The sequence below is a fragment of the Ostrinia furnacalis genome, unplaced genomic scaffold (genome assembly GCF_004193835.3).
Source record: "Ostrinia furnacalis isolate ACB-3 unplaced genomic scaffold, ASM419383v2 OfSCF0570, whole genome shotgun sequence".
Lineage (NCBI taxonomy): Eukaryota > Metazoa > Arthropoda > Insecta > Lepidoptera > Crambidae > Ostrinia > Ostrinia furnacalis.
The window spans coordinates 4,264-26,165 of NW_021130809.1; the positions used below are offsets into that span (position 1 = coordinate 4,264).

General features: G+C 36.9%; 1 protein-coding gene across 1 annotated transcript; it reads right to left on the reverse strand.

The window, feature by feature from the left end:
• Positions 1-11,303: 11,303 nt before the first annotated feature.
• Positions 11,304-13,552, reverse strand: LOC114366185 (cytochrome P450 6B6-like). The gene is made up of 2 exons (XM_028322966.1): positions 12,095-13,552; positions 11,304-11,731 (listed from the first exon to the last, which is right to left on the reverse strand). Exons 1-2 carry the CDS (start codon positions 13,455-13,457, stop codon positions 11,553-11,555), a joined length of 1,542 nt encoding a protein of 513 aa, XP_028178767.1. The 5' UTR covers positions 13,458-13,552; the 3' UTR covers positions 11,304-11,552.
• Between the last annotated feature and the right edge of the window lie 8,350 nt (positions 13,553-21,902).

Consider the following 21,902-nt stretch of genomic DNA (forward strand, 5'->3'; position numbering starts at 1 on the left):
CGGTATTATTTCCTTTTTCGTAGAAACCTTTCTATCAATTCAAAAAATATACACAGATACTATGTTATGTTCATAATACCTATCTATAGACTAATTGGCTAGCTCGCTTTACGAGTTTGTACCTAACTTTACATTCAATATCTTGTAAAGTATACAAGTAACCACCATCCCTTACGTAGGAAATAAAGATGCGTTTACAGAATTAGGTTATTTATATTCGTAATAACAAGGCATCATTTAACAAGTACAAAGTATAAAATTGGGCCAAACTAATTGGACCTGCCAAATTAAGAGTACCTTCATTCGACAACCCTGCTCAACTAAAAACTGTGAATTTTCTCCCATTTAGCTATCCACTAATGTGTTTCTCATTTTCCCTAAAATATGTTTTGGTGAAGTTTCACGGCTTCACGCTTACGCCCGTATTCACAAACGATGCTTGCTTAAGTGAAGCAGCAAATCGAACGCACAGCGTTGAATAGAACTTTGTGATTGAGTGTGTGTCACCCTGTGCGTCCACGCGCACTGTGAGACCTCATAGTAATGTGAATACGGGCGTTAGTTATCCGCTGGATCCAGTACCTCTAGCATGAACAACTTTCGTCTTCAAATCGTTTGCGTATTCGACAAAACTCTATACTCAACCTTCGAATTAAACGCTAATGTGACAATTTTGATTCTCAAAATAAGTTTCGTGCGACCATTTCTCATACTAGGTTCACTTTATGACACGTTTACAAGGGCGCAGTTCTAGTTTTCGTATTAAATCTTTTGGTGACGATTCGAATACGCAAACGATTCAAGCTCGAAAGTTTTTCGTGCTAGCAGTACTGCTCTTCCGTTTTGTTAGGCGCGTTAACGAAATTTGTTACGTGAACTACACTGCCGCACAATTTATAAACGCAGTAAGTAACACGTGAACAGTTTCGAGAAAAACGCGATCAAAGTTGAAATTTTATTTTGGGGTGTCTACAATTAGTTGCGCAAATATTTGTAAAAAAAAATATATGGGCTTATAGAGCTAAACTCAAAGTTTATTTTGATATGAGGTTTTTGTATTTTAATTAATATTTTGTATTTAAAATTATTAAAAAACTGTATAGGTTATGGATTAACTAAGTTTTCGTTCGATACTTACTACCCATGAATGCAGTATGATTGTTCCTTACTGCGTTTATCAGTAGTTTTCGTTACTTACGGTACATGTGTTAAATGATTGATTGAAATTTTAGTTCTTACAACGTAATATATGCGCCGTGTCTTTACAACTTACTGCATTTATGAGTGGGAGTGTGAATCAAAATAATATATCAAAACTTTAAATGCGCAGTAATAATACAATTATACTGCGCTTATCATAAGCCAATAACGCTTTCATGTTGAACTTCCCCAAATAACCAAGGGGTAAATGAAACAAGTATTACAAAATAATTGCTGAGATCGCTTGTTATTCAATCAAAAATTAAGATATGGCACCCACTTTTAGATCTTAAATATACCAATCTAATAAAATAAAGACTCGGTCGTTCGTTTCAGCCGAAAGACGTCCACTGCTGCACCTTCGGTTTGCCGACGATATCGTGGTCATGGCAGAATCGCTGGAGGACCTCGGCACCATGCTCGAAGACCTTAATCGAGTTTCCCAACAGGTAGGCCTTCGGATGAACATGGACAAAACGAAGCTTATGTCGAACGTCCATGTTGCGCCCTACCCGGTGTCGGTTGGGAGCTCGATTCTTGAGATTGTTGACAAGTATGTCTACCTCGGACAAACGATCCAGCTAGGTAGGTCCAATTTCGAGAAGGAGGTCAATCGTCGAATCCAACTCGGCTGGGCAGCGTTCGGGAAACTACGCAACATCTTTTCGTCCAAAATACCCCAGTGCCTGAAGACGAAAGTCTACAACCAATGTGTGTTACCTGTGATGACTTATGGCTCGGAAACGTGGCCCCTCACTATAGGCCTTATACAGAAGCTCAAAGTTGCACAGCGTGCTATGGAGAGGGCTATGCTCGGTGTTTCTTTACGAGATCGAATCAGAAATGAGGAGATCCGTAAACGAACTAAAGTCGCTGACATAGCCCGACGGATCAGCAAGCTGAAGTGGCAGTGGGCTGGGCACATAGTACGCAGAACTGACGGCCGATGGGGCAGCAAGGTTCTGGAATGGAGGCCACGTACCGGAAAACGCAGCGTGGGACGTCCACCCACAAGGTGGACCGATGACCTGATAAAGGTAGCGGGAAGGCGCTGGATGCAGGCCGCTACCAACCGTGCGATGTGGAAGTCATTGGGGGAGGCCTATGTTCAGCAGTGGACGTCCTGTGGCTGAAATGATGATGATGATGACAGACACGTCCGGGATATCTTCGGTATAGTGTCGGGTCAATCTAGCTCTTGGGCCTTCGGCTAGATTTGTCATTTGGACAGGTTTTCAACTTCTTCCAATAACGTAAGAGTCAGCCACTGCGTTCATAACATGTTAACACCTAGGCAGCACTCTGACAATCCTTAGCCCTTAAATGGTTTCTGTCCGTTATAAAGGACATGTCAAACAATTGCCTACAGAATCTAAATTAAAGCAATTTATCGACTTTCAAGGGATATTTTATAAAAAGCATGATATTTTATGTGAAACACGGGGCAGTAGTTCCATAAAAAACCGCGAATTTTAAAAATTGAGACAGTTGAATAACTGCAACAGCAAGGTCAAGTTTTCGCTGTTGATAAATATGGCAACACTGTGGGTATTACACTTGTTCTTGTGCTTTATTGACTGATTTTAGAATATTAACGAATAAAACTGACGATTACTGCCAAAACTGTAAAAAAATATCGATTTTTTTTCATTCATTTCAAGGTTACAAATGTTATGTCACTTAAAACGGACAACGCCATGTATCAGTAATAAATACTCATGTTGATTTTTAGACATTTTTACCCCATTTCCCCCTTTTAGGGGTTGAATTCTGAAATAACCTGAAACACGTGTTTATTAATTTATCCATAGGAGTACTCCTGTGAAGTTTCGAATTAAATAGTGCAACTAATTTTGTTTCGCCCTACAAACTTTGGACCCCCATTTCACCCCCTTAGGGGGTAATTTTGGAAAAATCCTTTCTGATAACACCCTTAGACCCTAATAAGGAACCTACATGCCAAAATTTGTGTCTTTATACCCACCGGTTTGGGATTTATGTTGATATATCAGGCAGTCAGTTTCTCTTTTTATGTGTCTGGGTATTTTTTGATAAATTTATGTAAAATCAACAGTAAATAGTCTGGATGGATTGCAAAAGGCGCTGGATTAGCCAAAGGCTGATTATCAGGGATTCCTGTATTGTTATTAATAAAAGTTGTTTTACGTTTGTTTTCCTAAACTGGCAATGTCCGCCCTAAGTGACATGGATGTAATGCTAAATAATTGGCAATGTCCGTTTTGAGTGACATGTCATAACTTCTATACTAATTGAAATTTTTTCAAAAAGAAAATATTTTTTTCTTAATCTATCAAAACAATACCTAAATCCCAAATTTGACCATTTTTGAAGCAAGGGTTCAATGAGTGCCAATTTAAGGGTTAGTATGTACGCAGTATAATTGTAATTACTGCATTAATATTAAGTACAAGTCATCTGTTTTTCCTATGGAAACATAATATCAGTGTGTGTTTAAGTGGAATTACTGCACATATACTATGTGCAAGGTGAACTTAACAATTGTAGAAACATAATAAGAATGATGTAATTGGCACATACTGCACTATTAGTGTGTAACAAATTAAGTAAGCGCGAGTATTCACGTAATATTAAGTTATTATGTGCTCTTACTGCTAACATAGTATGTGAAGAAACGTACAATCTGCTCTTTACTGCGTTTATGATAACATGTATCTTCCGTTCTAAGATAGATAGAAAAAAACGGGTCTTTGATTCTTATAGATCGCGATGTCAGGATTCAGAATATTCAAAACAATCATAAATGCAGTAAGTGGTACTTGCTGCGTTTATAAATTGTACGGCAGTACATTCAACAGCAGGCTACATTTTGGTTGAAAAATAACACCTATTACGAGTACTTAAGATACCACTTCGTCTGTACACGAAATTGGGACACTGTTGTGGAACAGAGTAATTTTACGTCATATCGGATTCCAAGAATGGGATTCTGTTCTAGAAATTGTTTAGAATGTAGATTAAACGATAAGGAATGGCTAATATTTATGTTGCTGGATTTATTTATTATTATGCCAGCAAGAAGCTTTTGAGTGTTTTTCTACGAATACAAAGAGAGACACGTGTCTTTTGTGTAAGTTTTACCTACGACATTTCCTCTGAATCTTAGGTAGAGGAGACCAAGGACAGTTGTGACATAGTCGATTTTTGAAAACCTGTTAACTATCAGCGAGCTCGCAACAGTGCGTATATTTGTTAGCTCGAAACTTGAACTGAGAATAAAAATATTTGATTTGATTTGAAAAACGCACACTGTTACGAGCTCGCTAGTAGTTATAGTTACGTTCCAAAAAATCGACAATATCACAACTCTCCTCTGTTACAACTCTATGGCTGAGTTGCACCACCTAACTTTATCGGTATAAATTATAACGATAACCGGTGTTTTTTGTATGGAGTTTGACAGATTTTTGACGTTTGTCAAAGTTAAAGTAAGATGGTGCAACCCAGCCTAATACTTGGTCTCCCTTACGTTAATGAAAGGCCTTGCTTTAGTTAAACTTTGATAAAAAGTTCTGATTAAAATGCTTATTAACACAAAAACACATTATTCCATCCGTTTCTAAATAGCTAAACTTTCATGATAGCTCGCGGCATGCTCGCGTAATCGTCCTGGTGTGAGTAGACCTTTACAATTTAATTTTCTACAGTCAAAATGACAAGTAATTTTGGGTAGTAATCCACTGGGCTTATCGTGTTACAGCGGGGTGGCATTTGAACATGCCAATTTATAATTCATTGCTATCATCACTTACAGCTATTCAAGTTTATTTTTGTACTAGCTGTGCACGCGACTTCGCACGCGTGAAAATAGTTTGGGTATATTTTTTCAATTTTGCAACATTTATCACTAATGCTGCACTTCTATATTAATGCATAGCATAAAGCCTTCCTCGACAAATTGAATATTCAAATCAAAAATACATTTTTTTACTTTCCTAGTTCGGTAATAGCGCATTCAACCAAACAAACTCTTCACTTTTATCATATACGTATAAAAATATAGATATAAGACGTTGGCAGAAAAGTTCTCGAGAGGCACCACGGGCCGGAAGACTTAGCCTAGGCAGGCCCCCCACTTGGTGGACCGACGATCTGGTGAAGGTCGCTGGATGAACCTGGATGCGGGCCGCGCAGGACTGATCGTTATGGAAATCCTTGGAGGTCTTTGTCCAGCTGTGGACGTCATTCGGCTGAAACGAACGAAAAAATATAGACTAGACGCTCGCAAAACGTAGTAACTACGATACAAGCCTGGTACCCACGATGTTTTGAGAATCGAAGGGAAAAAGCGATAGGAACGTAACAATAATATGAAACCCCTTTCAATACCAATGGTGTAGATCTTAATTAAAAGTCAATTGAGACGCCATTTTCTGGGAAAAGTTCGAATTACGATGTTCAAAGTGTGGTTCTTTGTAGGCTCTGGTGAAATATAATTACCTTTTTAAAAAAATAAAACCGACTTCAAATGCGTGAACACAAAAAAAAACTAAAAATTAAAAATATTGCGTATAAAAAAATTCATCCCCAATTTTCCACCCTTAGGGGTGAAATATTTTCTTCAAATTCGCATGAAACCACCCTTTTGATAATACCTATTCAACAAAAAAATAATCGTTCAAATTGATTTATAATCGGCGGAGATATTGCGTATAAAAAAGTTCATCCCCACTTTTCCACCCTTGGGGGTTGTTTTTTCTATTATTAAATTTAAACGGGACCCCCTTGAGGTATTACCTATACGCCGAAAAAAGATTTGTTCAAATCGGTTCATAATTGGCGGAGTTATCGCGTAACAAACATAGAAGAAAAAAAAAACATACGGGTCGAATTGAGAACCTCCTCCTTTTTTTAAGTCGGTTGAAAATACATTGTTATCCAATCTTTCAATGCCAATTTTATTTCAAATCAAATCAAATCAAATCATTTATTGCATTGCATTACATGTGGTTTGATAGTTGGTGAATGGTAGGGCAGCGCATCACATGCACCCTGCAAGGGCATAGCAAGCATTAAGTATACATTTTACAAAATAAAAGAAGAAGTTACAATTTTAGATCAGTAGTAACAATTATTAATTATGTTATTTAATTATATTTCATTTAATAATAATAATAATATATTTATTCAATTTTAAATTTATTGCAGCCTAGTATAATATTCATCAATTTTGTAAAAACACTTATCACATAGAAAAACATTTAAGGACGCCACAAATTTATCATAATTATTATTATCTATCTGTCTTAAATATTTAGGAAGGGTATTATAAAGCCTTATTGCCATGGAGTATGGTCCCGATCCATGTAATTCTAATTTACTATCTGGCAACACAAGCTTGTTTCTCTTTCTCAGTGTCATAGTCCCAGTGTACTTTTCGTCTGTCTTATCAAATATTTCCCCATTTTGCCTAACTATTTTGCATATTTCCAATATATACAGAGATGGGACAGTTAATATTTTATATTGTGTAAAATATGGTTTACAGCTTTCCATAGGCCCTATATTAGCAAGTATCCTTATACATTTTTTTTGTAGAACCAAAAGTTTTGGCGCATCTGTGCTGTTGCCCCACAAAGCAATACCGTAGCGCAGCTGCGAGTGCGCGTAAGCATGATACGCAATTTTGGCGGTATTCGTGTCTGTGGACCTTTTTAGTTCGTTCAATGCATAGATAAATCGCGATAGCTTACCTGATACGGTTTCAATATGGCTTTTCCAATTTAAATTGCAATCTATTTTTATACCTAGTAATGAAAATGAATTGACACATTCGAGCTCTATATTATCAACTGTGTAATTGATGTTTAGTGGTCTTTTTTGATAGGGTCTAAAAATCATTAGTTTTGTTTTGTTGTAATTTATGACTAGATTATGATCACCCAACCAAGATACAATTTCATGGGTAGTTTTATTTAACTTATCTTTTAGTTGTTCTTCATCTATGGTAGGAAGTATAACTGACATGTCATCCGCAAACAAAATACTGGTCTCTTTGATTATTTTTGGCAAGTCGTTTATGTAAATGAGAAATAGAAAGCATCCTATGACACTTCCTTGGGATTTCCGTATAGATTTTGATAATACTGCCTTTTGTGACCTAACGCTAGTTATTTGACTATTTTCTAAACATGCGTTTTGTATTTCTACATATTGAACGCGATTTTCGAAGTAGGAGGTTAACCACTTATGTGCCATGCCACGAATACCGATCCCATATAATTTTTTTAGTAAGATATTTGGTAGCACCCGGTCGTATGCCTTACTTAGGTCTAGTAAAATGCCAACAGCGTAATTTTTATTATTTAGAATATCTATTTACAATAAACCGAAGAATTTAATTGACTGTTTGGTTTTAATATTTTTACTTTAACAATCAAACTGTTAAGTTATTTTTATTTATTTATTGCAGCAACCTAAGTTACAGTACATTTTTGCAAAATTCGTCTAATGTACGTTTGTGATGTGTTTTATGTTTATAGGATTTTTAATAGAACGACATGGAATATTTAACTTTAAAGTGAAAGCTGTAAAAATGGAAATACCTAACGGAAAACTATTGAATTTTGTATGTACCAATTGATAGTGAATTTTCGGAGTCGAAATAAAAATTTAACAAGACACATGAAAAACTAATTCTCAGAAATTGTGAATCCTATAAATTTTACCATTTGAACAATAGAATAAAAAAACATAGAGTATAAACTTAACTTAGATTAAACCAAATAGAATAACATTTGATCACCACGCATTACATGAGCAGCTCTTAAAATTACATTATTTTAAACTTAAAATGTTTTGCAAGTACAACAATGTACCGGGAGTTGTTGTGTACAGAGCCTAAGTACACACGGAGGGACAAACAACGTCGTACGTTATTTGTTTACCATTAAGGCCGTTTTACACGTAAACAGATGTTGCTTAAGTGAGTGCCGAGCTTAGGATCAATTATGTACTATTTAATTTAGTAAAAAAGGTTCTTGGGCATATCAAAGTGACTGACATAGCCCTCAGAATCGCTAAAATCAAGTGGCAGTGGGCGGGGCACATAACTCGCAGAGCTGATGGCCGCTGGGGCAGAAAAGTGCCTGGATGCGGGTAACGCAGGACCGGTCTTTGTGGAAATCCTTGGGGGAGGCCTTTGTCCAGCAGTGGACGTCGTTCGACTGGCAGGTTTTTGGCGGAAAAGTAAAGTGACGTGCCATGGTTAGCAGCCCATTTTCTAGTCATCATCATCATCATCATCTCAGCCACAGGACATCCACTGCTGAACATAGGCCTCCCCCAATGACTTCCACATCGCACGGTTGGTAGCGGCCTGCATCCAGCGCCTTCCTGCTACCTTTATCAGGTCGTCGGTCCATCTTGTGGGTGGACGTCTCACGCTGCGTATTTTCTAGTATTTAACGAAATATTTACTTGTATTTATGGGGGAATAATCCCCCAATTAATAATAACCAATTAATTTGTAATAATAGGGGTTACTAGCCACTATGTGTTTGTTGACGTGAATGAGTGCAACTGTGCATCATCATCACTTTCAAATCCTTCAAAAATTCCGCGCTAGGACCGGTTAAAATGTCTCCAAATCTTTGCTGAAACTCAAGGGAAACGAGAAAATATATCTACGTATTATTCATCAAATACATATTATTAATTGCGCTACTTTCATTACACAAATATATTTAACTTTAAGACTGGCATTACTACGCTATAATTAAAAAAAAATGATAATCAAAAATTACATCCAACCAGTTCCGTTATGGCTAAATGAAGACCGCGAAAACCGAGAGAAAAACCAAATTTTTCCCCATTTTCCTGCCCGCACCCTGATTGTCACGGAGACGTGAACAAATAGCTACCACGATGACGTCACCCGTCTATCCCGATAGCATGAAAAATGCATCCACGTAACGCGCAAGCTTTGACGATGGATTACCTAAGTATTTAAGGCCTTACAAATGACATTCTGTTAATGGGCATTTCTACTGTACGGTGTATTTTTTCTCAATTCGGTGCTAAAATTTATATTTAGTTTTTTAAGTAGTTTCAATACAAAAAAATAAATGTTACTCCATTCTGAATGTAAAAATAGCATTGTCACTAAATATTGTGAAGTGGTTTATGAGAAATGTTAAGCATCGAATTGAGAGAGCACCGAATTGAGAAAATGAATCACGGAATTGAGAAATGAATCTCCAAATATAAAAATCGCTCCGCAAACTTAGAATTGATGACATTATGAAGAAATACCTAATGTATTTCAATAATTAATATAATAAATACTTAAAACGTTTTGATATCTGCTTGCTGGTCTATTAGTTAGATGGTTCATTTTCCCTCTTTTATACTGCTCGACCACTCGAGTGCAACTGCTAGTTTATGGGAATCAGGCGTGGGTGTTCGAATTGTGCGTTGTTCGTGATATAGGAGCACAAAAGTAAAAATCACGGAATTGAGGCACACACGTCGGACAAAATTTAAATGTGTTACTGTATTAAAACCCAAGGACTTGCAATAAAGAAACTCATTTATATAGCTTTATTAACTATCCCTTGTTCTGTGAATGTGGGTTTCATAATGGGGAAGTTATTATTTCAAAAGTTATGAAGCAAAAACGAGTAAATTCTGGAAACCGGACACTCCATTTTAGGCCAAATTTCGCCCGTTTTTGAACTTTCGGATTTTTTCAAGACGAGATGTAAAACCTGGCGGTCTTCTAAATATGCTCTCCATCAAGTCAAGAGTCCCATAAATACGTGTGATTTGTTTCAAGTCCGTACTTCAATTTTAAAGGTACTTTTTTCGCCCCAGTAGGTCGATCGGTCGTCCCCGTAGAAATGCCCTAATACGATCTTTTTTCATCGAATGAGAATGAAATAATGAAAGACAATCAGCAGAATTGAACAAAAAACTCAAAGATTACTTTATTACAAATTGTCTTAATTGCATTAAAATTAGATCAATTTTCATATACAGGGTGGAATTTTGTAATGCCACCTGGAGGGAAAGTACTCTTAATATTGTAGATAGACATTTTTTCTCAAAGAAAACATTCCTTTATTTTTGAAAAGAAATAGAACAGCATTCAAAGATTTCCAAAAATTTACTTGCCACACCCGGAATTCGAACCAACTAAAATCTGGTAAAAATTACACCCTGTATTTTTATTGCATCGATCGTTAGGGTTAAGTATAAGGATGAAATCTCTCTAACAAACTTGATAAATTAAATGAAAGGAAAACCATGAAATCTTAAATTATTTTAATTATGTACAAGAAATGGTATGGTATGATAGGTAATTTTCGAAAAATTTTCGAAAATCTTTGAATGCAGTTCTCTTTCTTTTCAAAAATAAAGGAATGTTTTCTTTCAGTAAAATTTTCTGTCTACAATATTAAGAGTACTTTGCCTCCAGGTGGCATTACAAAATTCCACCCTGTATATACCTATTATGTTTTTGCATAAAAATGCAATTTATAAAACAAATCCTAAATTATTATGCCAATGCTATAAGTAAATCGCCAGCTTAAAACATTTTTTAATCAATAGTGCTACTTACAAAATTAGCAACCTCAATATTAATCATAATAATTATGTGCTTGATTAATATATTTGTCAGCAGAATTTTTCCTCTTTAGACGCGTTAAAAATAAGGCATGCAGCTAAAAGGGATTTAACAATTTGTCAGGAGGCACTACGGAGGAGTGACAAATTTACAAAGCAATTTGTCAAGTTTTTTGTCTCCTCCAGACTGTAGAGATAGAGCGGTGATTATCACGTAATTTAGACAAGATTTGTAGTACTAAGGGTCTAATCTTAAGTCTTATAAAAGTGTACCGGGAATTTAAGGAGGTATTTAAATCTTGTGCCTACTGTTTATCAAAAGAAACAACATAAAACTGAAATTTCGTGACAAAAAGCTACCATCGTTAAGTGTAAGACAGCTGTTACTGAGTAGGTAAAAAGTGGGATAAACGAGATCTCGAATCGAAAGGGTCTAGGTGGACATACTACCTAATACCTACTCTGGGGACAGTATCATGGAAGAAAAAAGCGGTATATCATACCTTGTTATACTCTTACTCTTTATATTTCCATAGGTTAAAACTATGATGATGATGATGAATACATACGAAACACAGGCGGATTACGAATGGGTTCAACACAATTAATCTACTAGTCGAGGCTCGAATTATGGGACCTCTCATCAGTAATCTGAGTGCCGTTTTGGCACTAGCCGTTTGGCTAGTCTATAATGCCCATTATAATACTTGGGTTTAGGTTATGCGAATAATAAAACGGTTGTAACCTTAATCAACTTTCTTTCTTTCTTTAAACAACAGCGGTATTCCCCCCGCAATGTTCTGGACGATGTCATACTGGGGTTTCACGTCCAGAACCCGTTTGCTCTCAGGAGCGGGAGTCACGTCGAACTTTGAGAGAACTGCCGCGAGACCAGCCAAGGACTGCATCAGGCCTAGTCGTTCTCCTGTAAGATTTAAAAACAACATAAATGTTTGTCTCAAACAACCTTTAAACAATGTTTCATGTAATTAATAAATAAACAACTGTTCTCTCCCTGGGTCGTCTAGAAAAGGTCATTTTCTAGCGATAAGACCGCGTCATTGTGCCATTATCAGATAAACTTATAATATTGTATGTATTGAGTATATCTATCTCTGTCCTTGAGGTTTTTTCACTGCACTAATAAATTATTTAAGTATTGAACTGAATTAGAATTAATTTAAACTGAATCTTATACAATGCACTACAAAATGCCAGCAGCTACAAAAGCGTTTTAATGTACATTTCAGTAAACAATCACGGTTAATCTATAAGAAAAAAATCTTACCTATACAAGCTCTTGGGCCTTGCCCAAACGGCAAATAAACATATTTATTTGATTCCTTCTCATTTTCAGGATCAAATCGTTCAGGCCTGAACTCTTCTGGGTTCTCGAAGTACTGTGGGTCCATGTGTAAAGCTTGAAGAGGAATTATGATTCCAACCTCCTTGTCAATTGTCAGATCCAGCTCAGGGAACGTATACTTCTGGGTGCACATTCTTGATAAATACCCGAGGGACGGAAACATTCTCATTCCTTCTCTGAACGTCCATTCCAAATACGTCATCTCTTTTACAGCTTCAAAAGATAACTTGTTATCATGCTTACTCAACACCTTATCAATTTCTTTTTGCACTTTCTTCAAAACTTCCGGATTATAAGCAAGCTGGTGCAATGTATAGCTAGTAGACGACGAGGAAGTCTCAAATCCTGCAGCGAAGAAGATGAACACCTGAGCAGCTAATAACTGATCCGTTATTTCAATTATGGTTCTCGATGGAGTACCATCGGCCTTCACTTTTACCAGCGACTCAATCTCGATAGGCCCTTTCCTTTGGCATTCCATTAACAAATCTATGAAGTCATGTCTATTCGACGGCTGGAAATTCCTTTGCTTCTGAATATTATACACAAGTGACAGCACCTGATTTTCGATATTTCCAAAAAACTTTACGCTCCTAAAAAATCTAGGGAACAAATCTTTGAGCACTGATTTGACACCGTGCATGAAATCGAATCGGAAGATTTCCTTGCCAAGTTCTCGGAAATCGGAGTTTTCTTCGTTGAGCGAGTCGGCATCGAGTCCAAAACCACATGCTCCGATGAAGTCAGTGGTGTACCTCGCCATCAGATCACGAGCATCGATTACTTTACCCTGGCGGGCAGCATTCAACGCACGAGTTTGTAGTTTCTCCGCACGTTCAACGATCAATGGAAACATGGCTTTTAGTTTGCCACTGGTGAAAGCTGGCGTCATACGCTGTCGCAGAGACCGCCACAGATCTCCTTCAACGAAAAACAAATTACTCAGAAGGGGTTCGATGCCTTCTTGATCAGGGTGAATGCCACGTTCATGGAAACTCACAAAGTCTGTAATGAGCACACGTTTCACCAACTCCGGATCTCTGATCAGAAGACAAGGCTTGGTCCCCTCGAATAATCCAACGACCTTCTCGTCTGAGTACTTCTTGTACCATTCCACAAACAACTCTGTCATACTCCTTCTCCGCAAGAATGGATCTATCATACAACCGAAAATCACCACCGGCTGTACGTATGGCACACCGAGTTTTTTCCAGTAGTCATAGTTTTTCACACAGTAAAAGTACCCAGCTGCGAGAACTACTGACAGAATAATTAATGTTAACATAATTAATTCGCTAATTACACACTTCGCAAACAACCGCACTGATTCACTTTATTTCCCTTTATGCGAAACAAGCGATTGCAAATGCCTGAGTCATTAATGTCTCTTTATCTTTACATAGTTACGACAACGCAAGACAAACAATTATAAGCCATGATATCAGTCAAGGTTAAAAGACTTGATAAACGACAGATACATTCGTTTACCGACCAAGTTTTAATTATTTTACAGTCATAATATACCTACCTATTTTTCGGTCACTTTGGTTTTTCTGCGAATCTCCTCATTTCTTATACGATCACGCAAGGAAACTCCGAGCATAGCACGCTCCATTGCCCTTTGGGTGACCTTGAGCCTTCTTATTTATTTATTTATTTATTTATTTATTTATTTATTATCAGAAAATGTATGTTTATAGACAGGTCCAAAACACATACATATAATATAATTAATTTTACATTTAGTTGCATGTCATAAATTAGGATTACCATGTCAAATCAAATACAAAAATAAAATACATTATCATCAATATGGTCATTAAATACAAGTCATAGCGCCAGAAACAGGCGTCCAAGGAAGAACATAATGTAAAACAGTCAAGTCAACACAAATCATTGCAAAGTCAGAAATAAACATTAAAACAAGTCACACAATGTTAATTAAGTACAAATGTCATTAATAAACAAAAAGGCTTTGCAACACAACTGCCCAAAACTGTCAGCAAATAGGTCGGTATCATAATCGTGAGCGAGCATATCTCCAATTGGGCGCAAAGCACGAGTGGTGGGCGCGTGTGCGGCGTACCTAGTGCGTGCTTATGAAGACCATAATAACCCGCAGAATTGCTAAAATCAAGTGGCAATTTGGCAGTGGACGGGTTACATAGCTCGTAGAGCTGATGGCCGCTGAGGCAGAAAAGTGCTAAAGTAGAAGTAGTGGTTAGGCCTCCCATTAGGTGGACCGACGCACTATGTGACGAAAGGCCGATCTAGATGGACAAAAAGGGTTAACTCAAATCTCCAATAATACTAGCAAGATCGATAGCCGACAATCTGGAGGTCACAATTCTGGTGATAATTTTGTGCAAGTACCCTCCAATAAATTAATAAATATTTTTGAAGTGTCATTACGGGTGGAATTCATGAAGAAATCATTCACTTTTCTGCATTTGGTCTGTCGCTATTTTAAAGTGTTTATAAAATTAATTGTGCTAAAGTTAGTGATGGATCGTGAGGTTGATGGTAAGAACTACCATTTTTATTCATTCACATTGCAAATAACTTTACAGTTGCCGAAAACATAGCTGTCGAATGTGATGGATATTACATTTTTAATGCGAACTTTGTGTTTGTTGGAGCAGAAACTACATGTACTTTGTTGTACCATGGCTGCAACTTATATATGTTGTAGTCTCATTCATATTCTATTGATCAAAGTAAATTAGAAAGTGCAGACTGGTGCGGAACCTTGTCAATTTTTTTAGTAAAGCTGATGCCAAAATTTTTTTTTCGTTCTTTTTTTTTTCAGAATACGTAATATTTATATCCCGAAGGGAGTTCTACGAACAATGAATAAAATATCCCAAAAATGAAAAAAATAAGCGGAATGAATATTTCGATAAAATACGAAACTTACGAGGTAACGGAGGAGTTATGAAATATTGAAATGAACATTTCCCGAATTTGTTGTAAAAATTGGCTGGAAAGTGGCTGGCATGGCATTCTATATTTTTATTCACTCATCCTTTTTATTTATTTTCAATTGCCATAAAAAATTCAGCTTTGTTTTTCTTCTTAGAAACATGTCCATTTTAAGCTGACCTCCTATCAGGTAGTAATTCTTTATAACCGTGTATCAACGTATACTGGTTTATGTATTATAGCGTTAAATGTACCAAAACTGAATGCAATTATGACTGTTTTTGCTATATATAGTCAAATCATGAATAGATACCGCCTTTAAAGCTAATTAATATTGTCAAATAATATTGTCCATCTAGATCGGCCTTTCGTCACATAGTGCGACGGTCTGGTGAAGGTCGCAAGAAGTACCTTGTTAGGGTCTGACTAGACTTATGATATATAAATTAAAGGCGGACTGTATTTCATAGGTATAATATAAAATATATCGCTAGTTAGCGCCAACGTGGGAGGGCCGCGTCTGACACCGGTGACGGTCGAGAGGCTGAGTGGGCGTCGCACAGTGGTCTGAAAATGAAGCTCCCATACCATAGAAACTTAATGTCAGAAATTATTAAAAAAAAATTGTATTGTGTTTAGTATACCTCCCTTTGTTTTACTAATACAGTATGAAGGGTATGAGTAGCTCCATGTGTGAGAAAAAAAATATTTTAATTTTTTTTGTATGGAAGAAAACACTTAAAGTGGACTTTTTTAAAACTGAATGGAACTGAAGGGCTGGTACTCACATGAGCTATTGCACCATACACTGCGATCAAGATGACATACAATTCTTGTGCCTTTGGGTGCCGCTTTGCATGTACCAAGCTTTGGAAATTTTGAATTTTCGGTAGGTGATTTTTCAAGTCTTTGATGTTATTTTATGAAGTTATTAACCGCTTTCAATACGAGAATAGTATGTAAATTAATACTCATATAACTAGGAATATACTAGGGATATTTTTAAATATTTTTTATTTTGAAAATATAAAAATATAAAACGTTTAATCATTGAATGAAGTAACCAACCAGTTGGTAACTGACATTGTTATTAGTTGCTCTGCACCTATTACTCGTAGCGTGATAGTATATAGCCTATAGCCTTCCTCAATAAATGGGCTATCTAACACTGAAAGAATTTTTCAAATCGTACCGATAGTTCCTGAGATTAGCGCGTTCAAGTAAACAAACAAACTCTTCAGCTTTATAATATTAAGTATAGATTTAAAATTATTCAGTTTTAGCATCCTACCTACTAATATTGTAAGTAAATGCGGAACTTTGTGAGTATGGATGTTTGATACTCTTTCACGTAAAAACTACTAAACGGATTTTTACTTACACTTGATAAACTTTACAGTACCTAGATAATATTTTTTATACATGAGAATAGCATAATAGAGGTACTTAGCTTTTGCCTACGGCTTTGTCCGCTATATGTTTATATTTATTTATAAAAAAAGATAAAGTTACTTTCGCATTTATAATATTAGTTGGGATTTAGTAGGGATAATTCATAACGATTCTGTCAAAAGCAAGTAAAGCAGATTTTGAAATAGTCTGAAATAGTACCGGTATCGGTACCAAGAACTTATATTTTTTTCGTTATCCAAATGTTAATTATATTATTTGACATACGTTTAGGTATTCAGTTTGGCAATTTGGCATTCATTCAAGTAGTCCAGTCCTTCTTAAATGTTATAAATATGGCTTTTAAATAATTTTTGCCAGGGGGGACAACAGTCCTCAAATCATTGATTATAAATCTAATCCTGTTGTCTCCCCTAGCCAGGGGGGACAACAGGATTTCGAAATCCTGTTGGCTCCCCTAGGGGGGCCAAGCAGGGGGGACAACAGGACTGCACCAAATAAACAAGCAAAACCTTATTCGTTAGCAAAACGTCATATTTATTTAAATGTTAGCAGCACTGTTTCTTGCACTGTTATGTTGGCAGGTTTGACTCTTACAGTAACCTAGTGCAAGCGAAAACCGACACTAAGGTGACGAACCTTTTCATTCCGCGACTGTACAACATAAAGTTTTTTTTTAGGGTGAGTAGAAGAAACTTGGTTCTACATGAGATCTGACAACTTTTTCACGATATGGTCTCGTCTTGACAGCATTTTTACATGAAAATGTTTTGGTGGGAATATATTTCAAGGACTGTTTCTAATAGTTTCAAACTACAATGTAACTTACTAAAATACTTTATCCTGTTCTTTCAAATCAATTGAGGTTTGATTTCGTACACAGAAAAAAAATCACAACAAGAATCCACACCAATGTTTCATTTGGATATCGTATTATCGAATACGATATCCATTTAACTATTCCATTACATATATTCCATCGGGAACGGATGAGATTCGTATATGTATTTTGATATCTGCCAATTTCAATACAACAAGTGCATTTAGTAGAGTATTAGATTAGCTAAATTAGTAGTATTCCATTCAGCTTGATAACAAACATTCTATCCGATTTACATAAGCTGGCTGGACGCATATGATTTCCTAATCTTATCAGGTATTTTCCTTATCAGGCTTTATTTTAATGTCCGTCAATTGCAATAAAATAAATAGAATAGCAATAGTATTCCGTCCAGCACGATGATTAAGCGCGCCGGTCACAGGTGTCGGGCAGCCAGCGTATTGATGCGAGCCATGATTCACGGCCTGTCACCGCGCTCGACGCGGCCCTAATGAGTGCTCGTTTAACAAACGTCCACTAATTTTCAAATAAAAACCTATTACTGATTGGTAATCATTTATTAGTACCTTCTATAATTTATCATTGATTTGATTAAGTATTAATAATTTATTGATTATTTTAACGGTGTACAGTCACGAAGTTTAGTTGATTACCTTAGTTAGTTTATTTATTATTATTTCAGTGAATAGTTAAAGCTATGCGTAGCAATTTTATTTTATAGTGTTTTTAGTAAAACGGGAATTAAGATTTGCGGTTGGTTTAAGGACATTGCTAATTAAAATCAAGTTAGATTACGTAAACATCCCACCCTAGCATTTATTCCGTGATTTGCGGTTAGTGTCCGCTCAAAATAAAAGCAATTAGTTTAATAAAACTCCGCAGCATGAGGCATCGCATCGAGTCAGACGTCACCGGGCGGGACGGGATGAGCCATAAAACATGTCGCTCGCAATTAGTGCTCTAAAATTTCAATTTGATTGGTGTAATTGCACCTCTTTACACGGGAGGCGGCGCACAGTTGTTATTAAGCGTTTCTAATTTAACTTCATTTGCATAGACGTGACCTGCGGCTGCGGGGGCTTGCGGTTTTAGAATTCACCAAATGTGTTTGGAATCCGTTTAAATCTTTTCCGAAATCGTTGAGTTAACGAAGAATATTTATGGGTGTAAAGATTATTTCTAACACATGACTTGTAAGCTTAAAATGTGAACAGTAGCCACGTAGACAAAATGCTAATCAATAAACATAACTAACGAACAACATTTGGGGCACACCAGTCATTTTTCTCCGAAAGTACCACAAAAGTAATTGAAAGAGATTTTTATGAAATTACCACTGGGGTGACTCTTTAGTGTGTGTTGCAAAAATATTATCTGTCAAATTAATTGTCAGAATGAGCGGGCGGGCGGCGGCGGGGTGGCGAGGGCGCCCCCTGTCACAGATACAAATCGCGCGGATTTACGCTCTCGAGCCCCACTGGAATTTATCCGCCGGTTCTATTTACGTATCCTTTTATTTGTTTCGCTCCTATTAGTCCCGATAGAGAATTTTTATGTTTGCATGCTCCCGGCGCCTCGAATCGTAAAGTGTCGACTTGTGAACACTTTACAGGGCGATAACACAATTTTCGCCAACGATTTCTGTTTATCGGATTATGGAGCAATAACTTATCGCTCCAGACGAGTAAATATTTCGCTTACGGCCCGATGGCTTAGCGTGACTAATTACGCCCGTTTGTCGGAATCCAGGTGCGTTGACGTGCTAATCCTGAATGGTAACAACTGCTGAGAATGTAAATCGTCGGGTTTGCGGCTTACATCTAGCCGTAATCCGAATTAACATGCTTTAATGGCTATAGACAAGAACACTGTGTCCGTGATGGTAAAGGTAGCATTGGACAATAAAAATGCGTGTAATGACTGCAACCTTTACCTTATTGCCCGTATGTGTAGATACGTGACATGACAGGTGGACACTTTTGTGTTTTATAACTCACAGTCGTCCAAATTAACTCTTCAAGTCATCACATAAACATTCTGACATGTTTTCGAAATGTTTAAATTATTTAATCTTAGTAAGGTATGTCTCAGTAATAAAATAGCTCCAAGGAACAGAAATAACCAAATGACAAGAATTTAACTTTAGAAAAGACAATACCTAGTGTTATTTTACCATTCAAGACTTACTATTAATATAATGATTAGTCTCGTAAATTAACAGCCATATTTCAGTTCTCGTCATCGCTGCGAGGGAGGATCGCAGCAATCCGCCGCACAAACATTTAAATTAATGTAATAAAGAGGCGTGAAACGCGCGGCTTTCGCGGATCGAGGGACTAAGCACCGCACCCGTCTGCGGGCCCATCTCTACATATGTATGTAGGATACACAGTACTGAGCTATAGCCACATAGGCATCTAGTTATATTCGAGAAGTTATAAAAATATAGTTTTGACTAAATTCAAATTTCAGTTTTCGTGTGGGTTTGCTACTTTCACGTACATACTCGTACCTAAATGATTTTATTTTCTGGGGGAGAGACAGAATTGAGTCATATTTAGGTATCAGAAGACCGAATCACTATCACCTTTTAAGTACCAATATGATAAACTGATATTACTTAGAGCCGTGGTTGTATTTGAAACAATACAACTATACAAGTATCATACAAGAAATTCTTCAATGGCAGTAAAAAAAAATATTTTACTCAAAACGAAATCTTTGAGTTTTCACACCTGCGTAAACAAGTTTTCCGGTATTTTTTTCCCGCTATAAATCAAGGCAGTGTTTCCCAATCGTTTTATTGTCGTAATAGATGCGGGGTCCTGTTAAGTCCGGCGACGTATTAACCCCATTATCAGCGGGCTTAAGCGCGCTAATCCGTGCGGGGCGATTTATGCGGGCAGAGCGATCCGATTGCTTATTGAACAGCCTTTCTGTAATTGCCGAGATACCGAGCCATTGTAACCAATTCTACCTTTTATTTTAAGACGTTGTTGTATGCTGCCTAACACAATTGGTACCCATGTATAACGCATTTGTGTATCATTTATAATTGAACAAGTTATCCGATTGCTTTTGCTTTAATCAGCGACTTTTCCCAGTAAGTTTGCGTCAATAAATTACTGAAAGTAAAATCTGAATTTGATTTGTTAATATTGTTTATAAATACCACTTCAGATTTCATTTTAATCACGTTCTTAATATGTAACCAAAACCACTACGTGGCATTCCGGTTAAGTTACATCTTATAATGTAATATAACAGAGATACTGATAAGTCCGCTTATACTAATGTGGAAAAAAGCTTTATTAATTTTCCTTCTTGTTGGTCGTCATGTTTTTTGGTTGGCGACAAAGTTCACGAGCGAGGGCGGGCGGGCAGTCAACAGATGACATCTGGGGCGGCATGACACCATGCCCCGACACGACTTTCACAGGATTCCCGAACTTGCGGACTTCTAGCCGGCACGTGATCAGAAAAGCAACTAATAACTTTTTAGTGACGAGCTGAGTTGGAATGAATTAAAGATTAATAAATATTATACTCGTACCTATTATGTAAAATACCAAAATCCTGCAAATATACCGTAAAAACATAATTACTAGGAAATAACAACAGATGAAGGGTGTAACGATTGAGTAGGAAAATTATCCGAAATATATTTCTTCTAATTAAACAACAAATTAAAGTGTAATAACTCTACTCATATAACAAAACAAACTAAGTTGTACAAATTCGCACAAACTGTAATCCACTGTTTACACACAACGATACAATGAAATGCACATTGCATCTATTTGTGCATCGCCGATCATCGCAAACGAGCCGATAAATATGTCAAAAGGAAAAACATTCATCATACTGGTCTCATATGTTCAGAGGGTCGAATATAACATTCCAATCACGTTGGCTCGCTTGTTTTACAAACCGATCCGACGTGGGTTCCGGTACCTTTGCTCTATTGCTGAACAACTTTTAATCTTACACATAACGGTCGAAAGTTGAGTTTCTTCTGCCAGCGCACCGTCCACTAGACATGACAATGCAATCAGCGGTGACCGGGCGGGATTTGGTTCATACATGAGCGGATTTGCGGGATGAATAAGTTTCGACCCCACAAAATAACGTAGAGCTAGGCCTTATTGCGCGTTACGCGTTTTATAAGGCCGTTTGCAAAATTCTTTATAGGACTCGATTAGATCGGTGCAGAATCCCGATAAGTAGATCGGGACTGAACAAAAAAAAATAGTGAAAACTTTTTATACAAGCAAAAAAACAATACGATTTGAAAAAGAATTGAATGTACTCGTAGGTAGGCCTAGTATGTTCAACAATACTAATAAAAGCAACAAGAGTTGATATTATTATGAGTTATGGTGCTAAATGCGAACAATAGAAGCTGTTTGCGGCAATCCCGGACGTAGTCTGTGACCGGAGATCAGAAATGAAAACGATGGTGAACCGCGATTTTACTCTAGAATAGGCTTTTTGATTGCATTGTGCCGAAAGCGACCGACACAGACAAGGTTATTGGCTGAAAATACGGGTTATTCT